Source organism: Drosophila montana, unplaced genomic scaffold (genome assembly GCF_035044405.1).
Source record: "Drosophila montana isolate Dmon_TW-CO22-7 unplaced genomic scaffold, ASM3504440v1 contig_2667_1, whole genome shotgun sequence".
NCBI lineage: Eukaryota > Metazoa > Arthropoda > Insecta > Diptera > Drosophilidae > Drosophila > Drosophila montana.
This window is the reverse complement of record NW_026997534.1, coordinates 510,904-530,019: the sequence shown is the minus strand read 5'-3', so window position 1 is coordinate 530,019 and position 19,116 is coordinate 510,904. Positions and strand designations below refer to the sequence as shown.

General features: G+C 41.1%; 2 protein-coding genes across 2 annotated transcripts in view; one reads left to right on the top strand and one right to left on the bottom strand.

Moving 5' to 3' along the window:
• The window catches only part of Pxn (Peroxidasin), a 39,496-nt gene that overhangs the window by 14,222 nt on the left and 6,158 nt on the right, over positions 1-19,116 (top strand). The window contains exons 2-8 of the mRNA XM_064683743.1: positions 13,147-13,362; positions 13,463-13,534; positions 13,598-13,839; positions 14,740-15,420; positions 17,331-17,543; positions 17,621-17,799; positions 17,867-18,048. Coding sequence (XP_064539813.1) covers positions 13,147-13,362; positions 13,463-13,534; positions 13,598-13,839; positions 14,740-15,420; positions 17,331-17,543; positions 17,621-17,799; positions 17,867-18,048 — 1,785 coding nt within the window. The remainder of the gene's footprint in view (positions 1-13,146; positions 13,363-13,462; positions 13,535-13,597; positions 13,840-14,739; positions 15,421-17,330; positions 17,544-17,620; positions 17,800-17,866; positions 18,049-19,116) is intronic.
• LOC135429504 (trypsin eta-like) lies at positions 5,220-10,843 on the bottom strand. The gene is made up of 4 exons (XM_064683825.1): positions 10,744-10,843; positions 6,074-6,492; positions 5,748-6,021; positions 5,220-5,588 (listed from the first exon to the last, which is right to left on the bottom strand). The coding sequence occupies exons 2-4, from the start codon at positions 6,343-6,345 to the stop codon at positions 5,220-5,222; spliced, it is 915 nt and encodes a 304-aa protein (XP_064539895.1). The 5' UTR covers positions 6,346-6,492; positions 10,744-10,843.

Genomic DNA, 19,116 nt, shown 5'->3' with positions numbered 1-19,116 from the left:
ACTTTCGTCTCGTATTTTTGGCAATTTTCATTGCTGTTTTTTCTGTGTTCCTATTTTCCTTTTCTTTTTTCTCTTTTTTTTTTTTTTGTAGTGTAATGTGTGAAATTCAATTATATAGCAGGATTTATATGTCGAACATGGCGCCGTTTGCCGTTTCGAGTTGCAGCCAGTTGAAATTTTATTTGAAGAGGTGAAAATGCACACACTCACACTCACACACACACACACATAGCAACATGCATGCGCATTCATATATGTATAAAAGAAAATAATATGAAAATGCAGCGAAATCAGGCGCTCCATTCAATTGGAAACTGTTTAATATGCGTATAAAAGGCGAATATTATGCCAAGCTCTCATGGCGAAAACGTTTTTATTGCATTTCTTTCTGTTATTTGATTTTTCACAAAAAACTTTTGATTGAAATACGCGTTTTAATGGCACTGTGTGTGTGCAATAAATTTAAGTTAAGATTAGATGTGCGTTTAAGCCAAAGGCTTTGCATTGTTTTAAAATAATTCAAAGGCAACGAAGCTGAATAAATACAAAGTATTAAATATATACAGATTATTGTCCAAACTGATTCAATTTCCATGGGATGAGATGCCTCTTCCACATTTTAAACGCAAATATCTTCTACAAAACTCGAATGATTTTCATGCAAGATCACACTTGGGCTCGGCTTGATTTTAATTTAAATCAAAAAGGTTTTATGCATCAGATTTATGTAACATATTCGAACTTATGACTTTTGGCAAAAATTAACTCGGCTAAAACTCAACCGTTTTTTTTTAATGGTTTGACCTCTAGATCAATTTGGCATTTATATCTAGCAACATTTTTCTTAGTCAAAATTATTGAGAAAATTGTCAGATATCCTATATAGACATAGGTCGAAATTTTACACTCCCATAAATCGGTCAAAACTCAACCGATTTTTATAAGGCTAGGTTCTGCTTTCATGCGTTGGCTTCTAGATCAATTTGGCATCTAAATCTGCCAATATTCTTCTTGGTCAAAATTACAATAGACTCGAAATCACAGTTAAAGTTATTGCCGGAAAACAACCTCTCTAAATTATGGCAAAAATTAGTGGCTTTTTATGAGGAATACCATTTGGGCCGGAGCTAAGGCTGTGGATTCTGTATTTAAATCTTAAAACAAAAAGTTAAGAGTTTCTTTTTCAACAAATGCACAAACAATTATAAATTCATAGTTAAAACTTAAAAGTCTCAGCAAAACTCAATTAATTTTCGCATTTTGACCCTGGCTTGGCTTGGCTTGGCTTTTATATTTGTGCATCTAAATTTGAAAAGAAGATATTTGCCACAGTCTTCGGTCAAAATGCTTGACAGCATTTTTGGCACTGGTTTGTCTAAAGTCTGCTTGAATTTACTTTTGGGAAAATACCACGAAACCGACAGGTAATCTGTTGTATGTGGCAGAAGAGAAGCACTCAAAAGTTGAGCTTCAGCTTTTGAATAGTTTTGAGCTGTGCAAATTAGGCTAAACAAGCCGAATGCAATTCGAACGAGTACTTTGAAATACTTTTGGGCAAAGCATTTTATGCATGCAGCAACTCGAAGGCAATTACGCAAAGTGCTCTAAGTACCCGAAATAAGCAACAACAAATACCTGGATTGGACACAATTACATTAACAGTTCACACACATGCACGCATAAGTGTCCGTGCGTGTGTGTGTGTGTGTGTGCGTAAAGTAAGCAACCGAATCAAATTGAATACGAGCTGCAGCTGAAAACTAAGCCCAGCTAGAATTCGGTGCAACTGCAGCTGACTGAAAGAGAGAGAGAGGGAGAGAGGGAGAGAGAGAGAAATGCCGTCTTAGGGCTGTCAGCCAGGGGCAGGGAACTGGCCGAGTGACAAAGTGACTGCCTGACTGACAGCCAGAACTTTCGCACAAGCTAACGAAACAGGTAAACAATGTCAAGCAGCGTCAAGAGCGACTGCAGCAGGCGGTCGACGGTGGCTTTTGTTTTATAATAATAAAACGCCAGCAACACACAAAAATAAAATACATTGTGGGTTGCAGGGTTGCGAATTACATTACCAAGTGTCTCGACTGCAGCTGCAGCTTATGGCAGGCACACACTTCACACACACACACACCCGCACACACACATGCAGCTGCAGTTGGCAATTGTCATGAGTCTTCGTTTGACTATCGCCTGTCAGCCAGAAATCACCTGGGCAACCGAACAGGCTCAGGTTGTGCTGGCAGGATGCAAAATGCCTTTGCCGCCGGGTTATTATTGTTATGGCTGACATGGCCTGTGCGCAAATGCTAACTGGGTATGCTGTGCTTAAAGCCAGGCCTGCTAGCCAACAAAAATCTGACAAAGGTTCGGTAAACGGTTGGAATTAGTTCGATGCATTTTGATTTTACTACTAATTTGCCATATTTTCTTATTTAATATGCTCAGTGTGGCTGCATATAACTAAAAGTTTCTGGGCAAAAATTAGAGTAGCCATATTGAGATTCGTTAAATGTGGCCACACTGTCACAAATTCAACGAGTAATGAGAGAAATGCCAAATGGGCGCAGCCAACTTCATGTAAATTGCACATTTTCTTTGCATGAACTACAGCGTACATTTTTTAAATACTTTTGGCTAGAAATGATATGCGCTTATTTAAATACCCCTCTAGGGTATCTTCTGGCCCTGCATACACACACGACCTGTGCCAACGCATTTGCTTTTATTGCTGCTGTTGTTGTTGTTGTTGTTGGGGCTGTTGCTGATGCTGCTTGTTATTTGCGTGTTTGTAAGCCATGTTATGACAATAATGTGTGCAACGTGCGTCTGTGTGAGTGTGTGTCTATGTGAGTGTATGTATGAGTGTGTGTGTTGTGGGTGTGGGTATGCTTGTGCTCGGGCTGTTTGTCGTTGGCCAAGCCAAAGTTAAATCTTGTTTTTATTGTCACATTTGCCATAAAGGCAGCCCAGGGAAAAGTAACACAGTGAAGGCGCGTCATAAGAGCCTGCCTAAGTCGATGCTCGTGTGTGTCTATGTGTGTGTGTGTGTGTGTGTGGATGAGCTGTGTGTAAGCCAGACAAATCATAATCAAAGACAACAGCAATGGCGGCTGCAGCGAAGCCAACAACAATGGCAAATTCACCTTAACAACGAAACATGAGTCGTGTCTTTGCACGAGCTTACATGGGGTAGGGTTGGGCGGTGGCGAGCTACGTGCCACGCCCAGCCAGCGATCGTACAGATAAGAACACAGCCGAGTAGAGGGGGGTGCGCGGTCTGAGGGAAATTAAGCATCGCAGGAGGCGCTGCGTGCTTAGCCTGGGCAAATAAAAGGCGCATATTTATAGGTTTTTGTGCTGTTGCATACTTCGCGGCGCACAGAAGCGAAAGATAAATGCATGTACACACAGACACACATGCATGCGTACACACATGTGCATACATAGTGCAGCTGCTGGAAATCTGCGAGAAAATAAAGAGTCTACACCAATGAAAGCCATTTACGGACTTAATGACAAAACCAACAGCAGCTGGCAAGTTAAACTCATGTCAGATTTGAAAGGATGCCGCGTTTAGATTTAGAATGTTGAGAAAGGATGTGAAGGCTGGCTAAGAATGCGGAAGACTTAAATTCGATTGTAACTAGTAAAAATGCCATAAAATAGATTCGTAAGCTGGTTAAGCTTCATGTTGGTAAGTGGTGTTGGAAAATGGATTAAATAAGTATAGTAAACGGACTTAAATTAAATTGCATCTAGTATATCCTTAAAATGAATTTGCAATCGAGTAAAGCTTTCGGGAAATTCCACTCGCATGTGTCGAAAAATCGCGAAAAACGTTTCTAAAAATTCTATACGAAAAATCACTTGAGACATGTTTCACACTTTTCGCATTATACAAACTTCCTCAGAAGAAATGCGATTCAAAGATTTGTTGGTCGTAGTCTTAATGTCTCACATGTATGCATGTTTATTTTGTATATGTGCAAACATGCATGCAAGCGTACTTGTATGAATACATGCCATGATGCCTACATACATGCACACATACATACATACATAAATACATACATACATACATAAATAAATACATACATACATATATACATATATACATACATACATACATACATACATACATACATACATACATACATAAATACATACATAAATACATACATACATACATACATACATACATACATACATACATACATACATACATACATACATACATACATACATACATACATACATACATACATACATACATACATACATACATATATATATACATACATACATACATACATACATACATATGTACATACATACATACATACATACATACATACATACATACATATACATACATACATATACATACATACATACATACACACATACATACATGTAGATACATACATCTACATACATACATCTACATACATACATATATGTACATACATATCTACTTACCGCCCAACCTTCTACTGCGCCACCGCCTCCTGCTCCACCGCCAAAAGTTGCGCCTCCAAAGGCCGCTGAATTTCAGCAAGGCCTACTTGAATTTTTGAGAATCGAGGAGGCGAGTGCTTGGCAGAATTTCGTTTTATTTAAATTTGCAGCACAGCGACAATATGGTCTGCGTTTGTTATTAGAAATTGAACATGCATGCATACATACATACATAAATGCATACATGCATGCATGCATACACTAACACACACTCGCCCACACACACACACAACACAACCTTGCTGCATTGCTTACTCACTTGAAAGGATAGTCAAATCACCGCTGACTGCCTCGCCGTACTAGGAATGCAGATTTTCATGACAATCAGATATTTTGCATATTGCCGTTAAATTTACTATTGGGAAACAATTATAAATACATCTCTCAATTCTCCCATTCTGATCTTATTTGTAATATCCACGTAAAACTTTATTTTAAATCAGATTCCTGTATTATGGAAAGTCAAGCTGAAATTTTAAATTTATCCTGGATGGAAATGAATGAACAAATTTTCCACAAGCAGGCACCCGTAGTTAGTTTAGTGGCGATTTACATCAACCTAAAGCTTAAATAGCACTGGCTACTATGTCATTCGGGTTGGACGTCATTATACAGCGGGCTACTTAGCCAACGCTTTCACCAAGGTGTGCTCAGAATTTTCATATTTACCAGAGTACAACTCAGAATCGCATTTAAAGAGGTCCTTAAAGCTGATTGATTCCAAGACACTGAGCTCGCAGAGCTTGCATTGCCAGCGTGATCAGTGGAAGCGGAAACCAGGACGCCAATGGGCACGTTGCTGCATTACGCTCTATCCAATTGCGATGGTAGTGCACATCGGCGTAAAAGCCGGCGGAATTCGGTCTACCACAGCCGGCGCCAAAGGAGACAACGCCCACCACATTTCCTGCGCAAATTAGCGGTCCACCCGAATCGCCCTGGCAGGCGTCCACTTCGTATTCTATTGGGTTCGAGGCACATATCATGCCTTCAAGATCGCTAAATGTATAGCAATGCTCATTTGGAAGGATAGTCAAATCGCCGCTGACTGCTTCGTCGGGTAATGGGCCATTCTGGAAATGCAGATGTTAATGAGAATCAGATATTAGTCTGCTTATTGCCGATAAATTTGCTATAGGGAGTCATCTCTCAATTCTCTCATTCTGATCTTATTTGTAATATCCATGTAAAAAGGAGCTCAGAATTTTCATATTTTCCGTTTGGAGACTTACCTCAAAAATAGCACCCCACCCAATGGCTGTGCACTTCAATCCAGCCGAAGGATACTTGTCAGATAGGGGTATAATAGCGACAAAACTTCCATCTGGCTGCACCTCGCCTTTGAGACGCAAAAGGGCAATATCATTGGCCATTGTATAAGCGGAGTACTCTGGATGCGGCCTGACCTTTCTCACTTTTAATTCTTGGGTGCTACTTGTCTTCAATAGGCGACGCGGTGTACCGGCAACTACCCTTAATTTTTTTCTATGTAGAACCGTTTGGCTACTGCAATGTCAGAATTAGATGTGAAGTGCTTTTAGTAACCGTGACGACATACCTATCAAACAGACAATGGGCTGCTGTTAAAACATCTTTCTTAGATATTAAACAGCCGCCACAAAAATGGTCGTCACCAAAGAATTTATACGATTGGATACTTCGTATCGAAACTAAAAATTTTACCAGGTCATCCTGTTCGGGTCGATAGCCGCCGGTTACTAGAAAGTGGAATTTACCATTGTCCTCATCAAAGTTGCTTGAGTTTTGGTTAGAGTTGTCGCTCTGTGTCCGGGCTGCAGGCTCATCAGCTCGAACATGGACTTGGGACATGTCCGAGGGTGCCGTGGTTATCTCATTGGAAAAGCCATCCACGCTCGCAGGTGAGCGCCGCTGGTCGAGAGTATGGCAGCTCCTTTTGCTCGAAGCAAATTCAATGTCTGTGCTGCAGTTCCACAACTGGTCATCACCTGGGACTGACTGATCGACGAATAATAGTAAGACTAACAGGTTATATACAACAAATTTTGAAACTCCCATTTGTTCTATTTTTATTTAAAATTGTAAGAAAATGATTGTTAACTCCTAGAGCGTAATAACTTAGGCAGAAAGTGCATTTAAAAAATACAAAAGCTTATAAATATCCGCAAAGAAAATGTTGTCAAAACTTTTATAAATAAGACGAGAAATAAAGGCTATCTTCTTCAAGCCAAAGACTTTATACCCGTGCAGACACAACCTTTTCATAATGCTCATAATGATTCTCCAGTATCTAAGCACAAGCACAAAACAAAACTTTTTTCATACAACTTTATTTTAGATCAATCGCTCCAATGGAAGCTATATGATATAGTAGTAAATTCGATTTGCATAAATGTTAATGATCTTAGCTATTTACTCATCACTAGACTGACAGTGTTGAGAAGAGGAGAAGAGTCACTTTTTGCGCAGAGTTGATAAAAGATGGATGTGCGTAAATGAACTCTGATACTAAGTTGGGAAATTAATAAAGAAACAGATACAACTAAAAGACTATTACATAGTTAAGCTAGTTAAATGTATATTTTTATAATTTATTTTTTCATCCGATTCAGTTACTTTTTTGAAGCGTCAGTTGTTAACACTGATTCAAATCGAAATTCGTATTCAGTAATTTAGTTGCTGCGGTTTTGCCTCACTAATTTGGACAACTAATTGAAATCAAATTTGTAAAGCCACGCGACACGTTTTGCAAGCTGCTCTGCCGCACCTAAACCGAGCCACGCCCACAGTTGGGGGGAAAGGGGGTCGTACTCATACAAGTGTTGGTTAACCCGTTAGCTATACACTAATAATTGTTTTCATAGAATTTACTGTCTGGCTGTGGCTCGAAACACAACGTTTGGCTCCAGTTTTGTGGGTGAACCATAAATTCCCTCTGCACGGACATCAAAGCGTATACGTAACAATTGCATGTCTGTATGTGTGCATGCATACGTGTGAGTGCATGCATGCGTGAATAGACAAACATATTCGAACAAGCTATGCTTTTGTCAATAATATGCATTAATTAAGTGCAGACATAGATGCCTGATGGACAGCATGAGACACAGGATGTGCGCTGGGGCAGGAGGACGGAAATGCTGGCCAACATGGCGTATGCGTGTTTTCTGTGTATGCGCATAAATTTAATTGGAAATTTGAAAAGCCAAATAAAACAAAAAGGAAAACCTGCTATTAACGAAAATCACTTTGAAGTCTGCTGTTGGCCAGGCACAAAAAATGCTTTTTCTTGCAACGGCGACGAGATGTGGCTCGATGAGCTTAAGTGCGACTGCCTGCTGATTGAAATGATGCTGCGTTCCGGGTCAGCTTTGAGTACGGCACGAAATGGGTAGTAAGAGTCTTTGGAGCTGTCCTTTTTTTTTTTTTTTAGCTCGGACTGAAGCTCGACAAATAGTTGCGCAACTGACACGCAACTATGCCGCCTGCAACTGGCACAAAACGCACACCCACACGGACACACACACGCACACACACACATATGCAAACACACGCATAGATAGCAGCAAAAGGAGCAGAAGCAATGGCAGCTGCTGACTAGGCTCAGAAACAGGACTCACGCTCTTTTGTATGTGCATTGAGTGGACCATCGTTTGTCACACGTCCAAAAGGGCATTGGGAGCAGCGCCAGCAAAGACAGGGAAACAGAGAGAGAGATAGAGAGACAGAGACAGAGAGACAGAGAGAGAGAGAGAGAGGGGGGGGGGGGTTAGTAGGAGCAGCAGCTGGGGACATATAAAAAATCAGTGCACAGTGGCTCTGAAACTTGCGAATAGAATTTTAAATTTGCTGTCTGGTTTACTATTTCAAAAAGTCAATAAGCTAGTTGACACAAGAGCTTCTTGTCTTTTGCAAAAGTTAGAGCTAAAAGCAAATACGTAACTAAACAGTTAACTATATAAACTATTATTGACGAGTTTCAAATATCAAGTACAATTTTATCAAAATAAAGATAGGGAAACAAAACAAGAGCACGAGCAGTAAAAGGAAAGTCAAGCAGGCTAAATCATCTTAATTATAACTTTATCAATTCAAAGGAAATTTAAATTGTTTTAAAATCAGTTAACACTTTAATTAGAGCTCTTTGGTTGGTTTAGAGAAACTTTTGAAGAAGTCCTTTCCTGCAGATGAGTTGAATAAGTGCTGCCGCAGCCATGAAAACGATTTTGTTTAAAGAGGTTATGGTAGTAAGTACTTACATTGTAACGTTTATAACAATCACTTTTCAACACTGAACTCAAATTGGCGCAACTGTGTTCAAAGGGAAATAAAATACTTGACAGTGCTGCCAATTACCCATTTGCTTATTATGTGGTTACATTACATTGCACTGCAGCGTTGCCACATTGCACAAGCTGTACCCAACTGGCAGCACTGTCAAGTAAAAACTGTTGCTTGAGAGTCAGTTCAGTGTTGGCAAATGAATATATAAACGTTATAATATAACCTGAAGTTAATTTATAAATAAGGTTTTTAAATCTTAAATTAGTTGTAATTTAAATGAGGACTCACATCTGCTAATATGTCGTATACTTTACTCCTACTACTGCTCTACTTTTGTAGCACTCCGTAGATCTGTAATTATTCGATCTACTGTCTCAAGATATTTACGCAGCTTAGCCGGTAGAGTAGCCAGCTCCTCTGACACTCTATCACTCAGGCTGCTGTCACTTGTGGAGTTGGAACTGAGCAGCACACAGCGAGTTGTTGACTCTCTCTTGTGGGGCTAATGGAGTTGCAAGAGTTGGGCAAAAGAAAAAAGTGGATCAAGCTGCCTTCGTATGCGCACAAAGGCATCTCGTTCAACCGCGCTGGCATTGCCGGGCCATGCAGGATATGCACAGAGCCAACTTACAAATCGTTGTCGTTGTTGCATTGCAAACTACCTTCCACCCTGTCGCTCCCTGTCCGCCCTGTCTACCCTGTCGCCCCGTTAAAGCATCCTCAGGCCAAGCAGAGGCCGCAATGTGCATGCGGTTGCCATGTTGGGGCACAGTGGCAGCGGCATGCGGCATGCGGCATGCAGCACACAGAAGCGGCCCGAGGGCTTGGTTCTTTTCACAGGAACCGACCAGCACGGGTCCGGGTCTGGGTCCGGGCCAAGCCGTAGAGCAGCGACGTTGACGTTGACAGAGGCAGCGCCTTTGTTTATGTGCCAACATTTGGGCGCCGTGTGTATAAGTGTGTGTGTCACTGTCTGTGCCCATGTGTGTGTGCGTGTGTGTGTGGAAGCCCTCAAGCTGTACGTGTGAGTGGTTTTAGTGTTGTTCTGGATTTTTAAGTTGTTTTCGTTGTCGTGCGTTGTTTGTGTTGCCATTTTTTTTTTGTTCGTCTTTAGTTGCAATTTACACACACATGAAACATATGCACTTAACACACAGACACACACGCACACCCGAACAACCACGCACTGAACGCTGACACCAATTAGGGTTAGCTACTCGTTGTTGCTGTTGTTGTTGTTGCACTCCGTGCGTTGCATGTTTGCAGTAGCCACAAAACATAATTTTTGTTTAGACAACGAGGACTAAACTGTGGCTACAGCTCCAGTTGCTCCCGGCTCCTGGCTCCTTCTGCTCCTGGCCAAAAACCTGTGCTATAATTATCGCTGGCAACAGCAGCAGCAGCAGAGGCAACAACAGTTACAGCCGTAACGGCAACTGGGTGCAACCGTAGCTAACGGTAACTGAAGCTGGCCAGCGCATGGCGTTGCCACCTTGGTATAATTTTCACTTTGAGTTTCGTTCGGAGCAAACTTTTATGCTAACAACGTGCTGTTGCTGCCTGTTATAAATTGCATATAGTTTGAAAATTGAATACTTTTTTCTTTTATTACAATTTTGATGCATATTCATATCAAAATATCTGCTGAAAATGAATATGTTCAGTAGCTCAGAACTTCTGGTTCGTTCCGTGAATCTGGTTTGCCACATCAATGAACCACAATTATGATTCGAAACATAATTTTGCTTAATTTAAATGGAACAATTTTTTAAATCTTAAATGTGGTTGCAATTTGCAAACAATTTAAGTCCAGGATAAATGAATCTTACAGCAGGTTCAATATGGTCTAGAGTCAAGATTAAGATACATTTTTATTTAAGCTTAAGCTGGGTTTGTTTTAAGCACAGATTGTGCTTAGTTGCGAATATATATGTATTATTTTAATGCAAAATTAAGAACACTTACCTATCGTCGATCGTAAATTGGGGCTCTTTCGTTCTTATAGCTTCATGAAAGTGAAAAACACAACAGAAAAAACTTGAATCCAATTTTCGCGGCCTACTTGAAATACTGGGAAAAAATTTCAGTCAGGAACAAATTTTTGCGATGAAAGCTGATTACTTTGTCGATTTTTTCACTCTGTGCAGAGTTTTTGTTTTGAGCAGGGTATCCAACTGTCATGCATGCCTCAAAGTTGCTAACGGTTACCACTTGGTTTTGTCTTTTTTGGTGGTATGCTTGTTGTTGTTGCTGCCGCATTGAATTTGCGCCCTAACGAGTTGTTGTTGTTGCTCAACTTACAGCGGTTGTTTTTGTTGTTGTTGTTGTTGTTTGCACTGCAAACTCCAAGAGTTGATTAGAAAGTTTTTTCAGCTGCTGCTCCTACGGCTACTGCTACTGCTACTGCTACTGCTACTACTCCTACTGCTACTGTTACTGCTCCTACTGCTGCTGCTGCCGCTGTTGTCGTTAGCTTTGCCGCGTCGCTCACTTGTTTCCATTAGGCGGCAAGTTTAGGAGGTCGCGAATCGCGAACATATGTGGGAGATCCGTTTGTGGGTTAGCCCCTATGTGTGTCCAAGTGTGTGTGTGTGTGTGTGTGTGTGTAATTGTTGGCATGTTTCTGCGTGTGTGGCTTATCGCTTGGTTGGGCTGTCGCTAAGCATAAAAACTACGGCACACAACTTTTCCTAATTAATTTTTAATGTGTGTAAAATGTTTTCTAAATGAGTATTTACTTTGCCTTTCGCAACACGGAGAAGCTACAAACAGATTATAAAGCCCATGCCTTAAATAACTGAGCTTTCATAATGTGAAATGTATATTAACAGCAGAAAAAGTTTCTGAAGGAAATTGCGTGTATAATCATTGAAATGATATAATAATATATCGATATCAACTTTTATCGATTGCTTGGAAATGAGCAGAGTTATCGATTATCGTTAACAAGCAACTGTGCGAATACTAGGACGACCTACATTCAAATAATCAAGTTTTCAGCTCTTAAAGGATCTTAGATCAACACGTTTATACAGAAAGACGGCGAGACGGACGGACGGACGGACGGACGGACAGATAGTCGGATAGGGCTAAATCGACTTGACTATTGATGCCGACCAAGAATATATATACTATAAAGAGTAGAATCGGAGATGCATTATTGTGCCTGTTCATACCACTATTTAACGCTTCTTATCCATTTTGAATGGGCTCAGGTTATAAAAGTAACAATAATAATAATAATAATAATAATAATATAAAATATGCATAATCATAATAAATTAAAGGGGTTACTCACCAAAGAAAGAGACAGCTGTGCTGAGGAAGCACTTACCTGAGCTGGGCAGACGAACTCTTTGTTCAGATGCTTCCTCGTATCCCAAGTAAATGCTGCACATTCACAAAGGATGTTTAGGGACTTTGCAAGAGATTTCTCGATAGAAAGGATGTTGTGTATGTTGCCCACTTTATTAGATTGCCACTGAAATGTTCAATGCATTCCCTCGCCACTTGGGCTGATAGCCCAGTTCGAGGGTCCCTCTTCTAAGCCTCCATATATTAATTTTTTTATACATTAAAGTACAACATGCGTTTTTAGCCTGCCGCCAGGCACCTCTTAACCACGGTCTGATTAACGTATCTCCGACTTGCCAAAGCCGCCGGAGAGTGCTTCACCAGAACCTTCGCTAGACACAGCGTTACCTTTGGGTATGTTAGGGTAGGCAACTGCTGTGTCCATTGCCCAGCCAGCACCCTCGTGGAGGGTTCAGTTAGAGGATTTTTGCCGGCCTTTTAATTAACAATGCAATGCAATATAAACTGTTAATTATTTAGAATAGTCGACAATGCTACATACATAAGCTAGAAACCGAACCGAGTCACCTGTATAGTTCCTCTAACAAGTATTGTGCCTGTTAGCTATAATTAAAAATTGAATATTTGTTATGCATCCAAGTTTCTAATTGGGTATTCGTATATATTTAAACCCAATTTATTGACCACTTTTGTCCCTTCTTGTCCATATTTGCTTTTGTTCGACACTTCAAAGGACATTTTTTCTTTCAATTTATTCTCGAGTTTTCGAGTATTTCAGCATTTGTGCCACGCCCCTTAGTGTTGATTGTGTGCTCAAGTAACGCACTAATTGTTACACCCAGTTACACAGATTCACACACAAACACACACAAACACGCTGGCCATGACACATGTCCGACCAGGGAACAACTTGCAGCAAATTGCGGCAAGCAAAATGGAATTTGCAAAAAGTGGAATGCAATTCACCCCACACACAAACAAAAAAAAACCCCCCACTCAGCTCTATTATGTGTCCTTTTTTTGCCCTTTTGTCTCATTGCTGTCGTTTTGCAGAGATTTGCGCTTCAATCAGTTTGAGGAGCTGCCTCCGACAGCATTCAATGGACTTGGCCAACTGACGACGCTCTTCCTGAATGACAACCAGCTGGCTTATGTGCACGAGGATGCCTTCAAGGGGCTGACGGCGTTGCGGTTCCTCTATTTGAACAAGAATCAGCTGAGCCGCTTACCCGCCGGCATCTTTCAGCATTTGCCGAGATTGGAGGCGCTGTAAGTAGATAGTGGAGCACACTTTGAGTTCAAGTTTAATTAAAAAATCGCGTATACGCCACGTTGACTTCAACTTTTATTGTTTTTTATCCATCCTTAGCTATCTGGAAGACAATGACATTTGGCAACTGCCCGCTGGTCTCTTTGACAATTTACCCCATTTGCATCGACTGTAAGTTTCGTTAATTGCGTGATTTTCGTCGAAGGTTTCCTTTATTTTTCTTGGCCCTTGCAGCTTTCTGCATAACAACAAGCTGAGCAGTCTACCGCTGGATATGTTCAACAAATTGCATAGCCTGAAGCGTTTGCGTTTGGATGGCAACCCGATTGATTGCAATTGCGGTGTCTACTCGCTCTGGCGTCGCTGGAATCTGGACGCACAGCGTCAACTGATGAGCATCACGTTGTCCTGTGCACAGCCTGCCGCCTTGCAGCGTCTGAGTTTCTCCAGCCTCACGGAGTTGCATTTCCATTGCGGTAAGTATGACACGAGCTGAAATCGGCGCTTTACCAATAAAATTTGAAAGCTTTATAAGTTAGAGAAGCCTTTTAAAACTTAATCAGCTCTAGCCACAATGTTTTAAAAACACATAGTTGATATACATGAGTAGAACTTGGATCTCATGACTTTATAACTTAATAGCGCAAAGAAGCTTTTCTGAAAAGCTCAAATACAACAATAAAATAACATAATAAATCAATAAGCATTGTACACAACCTAAAAGCTCATTAAAGCTCTAGAAAGCAGTACAAACAAAGTACAAAATTAAAAAAGTATAGTAAATCAATTAGTTATGTACTCAGCCTTAAAGCACGTGAAAGCTCTTAAATAATTTAAAGCCCAATTAAAACAGCTCAAATAGCTTAAAACAAATCAATGAAATAGATTATTTAGGTATTTACACAGCTTGGAAAGCACATGGAAGCTTAAACTAATAGTAGTAATAGAGTAAATTATAATAATTTTGAAATCACATAAAAGCTCTTCATGAATTAAAATAAACTTCAGACATGCCAATTGACAGCAAAGCACAACGTGAAAGTTCTTGAAATATTTAAAGCGGACGTATAACATTTAAAATGATCCAAAGCAAAATATTTTTTAAATTAATTAAATCGGTATCTAAGCAGCTTTGTAAGCACACGAAAGCTTAAAAATAATAACAGAGGATAAAAAGTAAAGAACAATACATTTGAAAGCACATGAATTAAGATCAACTAAGGCCTTTTAAATTCAAAGCAAAGAAACTTAGCAACTATTTAAAAGCACATGTTTAATAGAGCTTTAAGCTTAATGCATATTGGCTAAGTTGTGTTAAAATCTAATGTCATTTTAGCATAATATTGAATATTGATTTTTACAATCCCTAAACATAGCCAAGCCACAATTGCTGGTTGGGCCACAGGACACGCATGCCAGCGAAGGTGAGACCGTGGACATGCCCTGCGCGGTGGTTGGCCAGCCCAAGCCGGAGCTCATCTGGATGCAGAACACCAACGAAATCGGTGTGGAGCTGGCGCCGCACATGCTGGTCCTGCCGAGCGGCGTATTGCGCATCAACGGCGTCGCCCCAAATGACATTGGCATCTACGAGTGCATTGCGCGCAATGAAATGGGCGAGATCAAGTCGCAGCCGGTACGCATAATGGTTAGCAGCAATGCCGACAACAGTTTGGACAGCCTGCATGGTCACGTGGACAACGCCAGCGGCAATCAGGTGTGGGCAGCGAATGCGGATGTGGATGCAGCTGCGGATGTGGATGTGGAGGCGACACCAGCGCCACCTCGTTTCATTCAACAGCCGCACGACCAAATTGTGGCACTGCATGGCGTCGGGCACGTGCTGCTCGATTGCGCTGCCAGCGGCTGGCCACAGCCAGACATACAATGGTTCGTCAATGGACGCCAGCTGACCCAGTCCACGTCCCAGCTGCAGCTGCTGGCCAACGGCAGCCTGGCCCTGCTCCAGCCCAGCCAACTGACGGCGGGCACGTATCGTTGCGAGGCCCACAATCGTCTGGGCAGTGTCCAGGCCACCGCCCGCATCGAAGTCAAGGGTGAGTAGACGTCTCCTCCCCAACCCCCCTCTCCACCCCCTGGGAGCTGTAATGTGTCCAGATTGGGTAACATTAATGTGGCTCCTCCACTGGCTGCGTTTCCATTTCACACACAGCCACAACTGTCGCGCTTAACACAATTTGCAGTCGATTTAATTTGTATCGAGTTGCCGGCTTTTTAAACCCGCAATGGTCCGTTTATAACTTCGTTATTCAGTTCCCGTTCCCGTTCCCATTCCCGTTGTTATTGTTGTTGTCCATTTCCACGTCCGATCAGCGGCATGATTTAAGTCAACTACCATTTATATAGAGTCCAAGTATTTTTATTGCTCTGCATTGTATAACGGTCAGAGCTTAAGATTAATTGGTTGGAAACAGCTATTTTTGTTTGAAAATCGTATGGGTATTCCCTATTCTGCAGAGGATTTATGTGTAGGAGCTTTCTCTAGTTTCTGCGATTTTTTATGTCTGCCAATTTCACTGATATTTACGGCTATTCAATATTTTGTAGAGAGTTAATGGGAAAGAGTTTTCTCTAGTTTACACTGATTCTTATGGGTATTCCCTATTTTAAAAAGAGTTTATAGGAAGGAGTTTTCTCTAGCTTACACTGTTATTTATGGATATTCCCTATTTTACAAATAATTTATGTATAGGGACTTTCTGTAGATACTGAGAGATTTTCACTGATATTTATTCAACATTTTGTAAAGATTTTATGGGACGATGTTTTTTCCTCTCTACTTTCAAAAAATATGTAGAGAATTTATTGAGTTTGTGCCTTTTTCTATGTTTTTGTTTTCACTGATATTTATGGGCATTCCCTATATTATAAAGAGTCTATGAATAGGGGCTTTCTCGAATTTGTGCAATGTTTTATGTTCGCAAATCGTTTTTGGGTAAGGATTTTCACCAGCCTAGTTGATTTTCTAAGATTTTTATTTTCATTGTAAGTATTATGGGGTCTTCCCTTGTTTGCAAAGGTTTTATAGGCCAGGTTTTTCTCTAGTTTCCTCAATTTTTTATATCCTTGTCCTTCAAATATAATTGATGCGCATTTAGTTATTTATGTTCTTAACAAATGAAATTTCTGATATATATTTGAGTACATATCATAAATAATCGAGCACACTGAGCATGCAAAGCAATGGATAAACGATTTATAAACTACATAAAAACCATATATATACATATCTATATAAATCTGTATGCTCGCAGTAAGCTGAATTGAAGCCAAATTGAAGCGCAATATGTTCCGCACGTAATGCCCATTGCCATAAATACTGAGCTGTGCAAGTGTATTTAAACTTTTGCCTTAATATCTTTAATTTCTTAGCCAACCAACTGCGACGTGACTGTACTTTTTATGGCATCAAATAGAGACAGAGAGAGGGGGAGTGAGAGGGAGGGAGAGAGGTTTGAGGCCGGGCTGTTGGATTGTTGAAAATATGCTGTTGTGCAGTCAACGGCGCCTTAATCACAATGGCTCATTATAATTTGTGGTCACAGCACAAAATGAAGTGCAAAGTGTGCGCTTTATTTTGCAAATTAAGTGCAAAAATTATAAACTATTATGTGTGCATGTGTCGAGTGTGGCACGCATTTTGTAAAAGGGGGGCGTGGCGGCCGGGGCGTGGCTGCGCAAGCAGCGAGCCGGCATAATTAACCCAACGAGCAAACACAAAATGGCGACCCGACGCCCAAAAAAGTATGCAATGAAAAATATGTTTACAAAACGGAGGCCAAGCACAACAAAGAACGCATAGAAAACTGACCGTTGGCTGGTTTGCCTTTCCCCCCACCCCCCCCCCCTCCACTATTTTTTTTTATTTGTGTCCTCGCTGCCATTTGGAGCGATAGAAATTGCTCAAATCACTCAAAATACGGCTCGTTGCGTCTGTGGCTTGTAGATTTACCCGAAATTTTAATGGCACCACAAAACCAAACAATCAAACTGGGCAAAGCCTTTGTGCTGGAATGCGATGCCGATGGCAATCCGCTGCCGAGCATAACCTGGCAATTCAATGGACTGCCACTAGCCAGCGACGGCGCCAGTGCGGATCTGCTGCTCGAGAACGAGAACACCGAGCTGGTGGTTAGCGTGGCCAAACAGCAGCATGCAGGTAAGTGCACACCACTCCCCGCCCCCTACGCCCACACCCACACCCACTTGGCTGTTTACATTTGTGTGCGCGTTTAGGCGTCTATCGGTGCACGGCGAGCAACGAGAACGGCGAGGTGAGCGCGGAGGCAACGATTAAAGTGGAGCACTCACAGTCACCGCCGCGCCTGGCCATTGAGCCCAGCAATTTGGTGGCCATTACGGGCACCACCATCGAGCTGCCCTGCCAGGCCGAGCAGCCCGAAGACGGCATGCAGGTAAGTACTCAATAAAAAAAGAAGTTTCCCACTTGTTGACTTGTTTCCTTCTCCATCTGCGTCACAGATTGTCTGGCGGCGCGATGGTCGCCTCATCGATCCCAACGTCCAATTGACTGAGAAATATCAAATAAGCGGCGCCGGCAGTTTGTTTGTCAAGAATGTGACCATTCTCGATGGTGGACGCTACGAGTGCCAGCTGAAGAATAAGTTCGGCCGGGCCACCGCCTCCGCCCTGGTTACCATCAGGTGAGTTTGCCAGCAGCCATTTTGGACGCCATCAAAAATCACAGACTCAAGTTTCGCTCAAAGGAAACTTTGTTTGCGGGCCCGTCGCAAAGCCCTCAAAAGACGGCCTGCACTTAAAACGCATTTAAGAGCGGGCCAAAACTTGCTTAATTAATTGAAAAATTGTTGAGCACAAAAAAAGCCACACAAGTGAAACACTGTGGTTCAAACTCTGCCGGTTTTACAACCTGAAGTCTGGTGAAAAAAAGGGTATATAGGCTCATACTCAAATTATTTTACTTTGTTAAGCAGAATTTTGGTTAAAAACGGGAATGTTGGTCTTGCGTCAAAGTATGCCTTATGAAGTATATGATATATTCTAATTAGGACGAGGTACTAAGTCGATCTAGTTTTGTCCGTCTGCCTGTCCGCCTGATTTTAGAAACTGCAATAGCTGGAGACTTTAAATTTGAAATATATATTCTCGTATAATATACGCAGAATAAGTTTATCACTTTTTTCTCGACGTTTTCTACCATTTCCCTAATATCGATAAATATCGATTTCACACATGAACTTTTAAGCATAACTCGAGGATTATAAGAGCTAGATGCACTAAACTTGTAATGTAGGTGCTCGTATAGTTTACACAGATTAAGAATATTTCACAATTTAGATACCTCCTTCCATAAATCCCAATATTGCAAAACAAAGTCAATTTTAAAGGTAGAGCCTTGCGCCTTGGTATATACATACTTTTGTGTGTCATATTTAAGCTCTTCAAATTTCATAAAGTTCAGACCATAAAGACCGAAGTTAATCAAGACTGGATTTCCTATACTGTATGGTAGGGCGAAGAAGAAGTGTGTTGTTTCGTGTTTATATGTATGGAAAAAGGTTTGAATGCTTGTAAAGGCAGCTCTGCACTAGATTTAAGTTATTTCCTAGTCTAGCATTCCCTCCTAGAGCACTATTACTTGTCTTTTATTTTAAAAGGAAAATAAACTGAAGTTACACAGAGACTTGTTTATGCTATGCACCTTAATTGTGTTAAGCCTTCGTACAATTGGTTCCACTGTGCAGTTCACA

Excerpts from the sequence above, each read along its gene's own strand:
- LOC135429504 (XM_064683825.1), bottom strand. The coding sequence starts at position 6,345 with ATGTCCCAAGTCCATGTTCGAGCTGATGAGCCTGCAGCCCGGACACAG. Across the intron at positions 6,022-6,073 it reads GCCCATTGTCTGTTTGATAG|TAGCCAAACGGTTCTACATA; the intron begins GTATGTCGTCAC and ends CTGACATTGCAG. Across the intron at positions 5,589-5,747 it reads GGTGGGGTGCTATTTTTGAG|AATGGCCCATTACCCGACGA; the intron begins GTAAGTCTCCAA and ends CTGCATTTCCAG.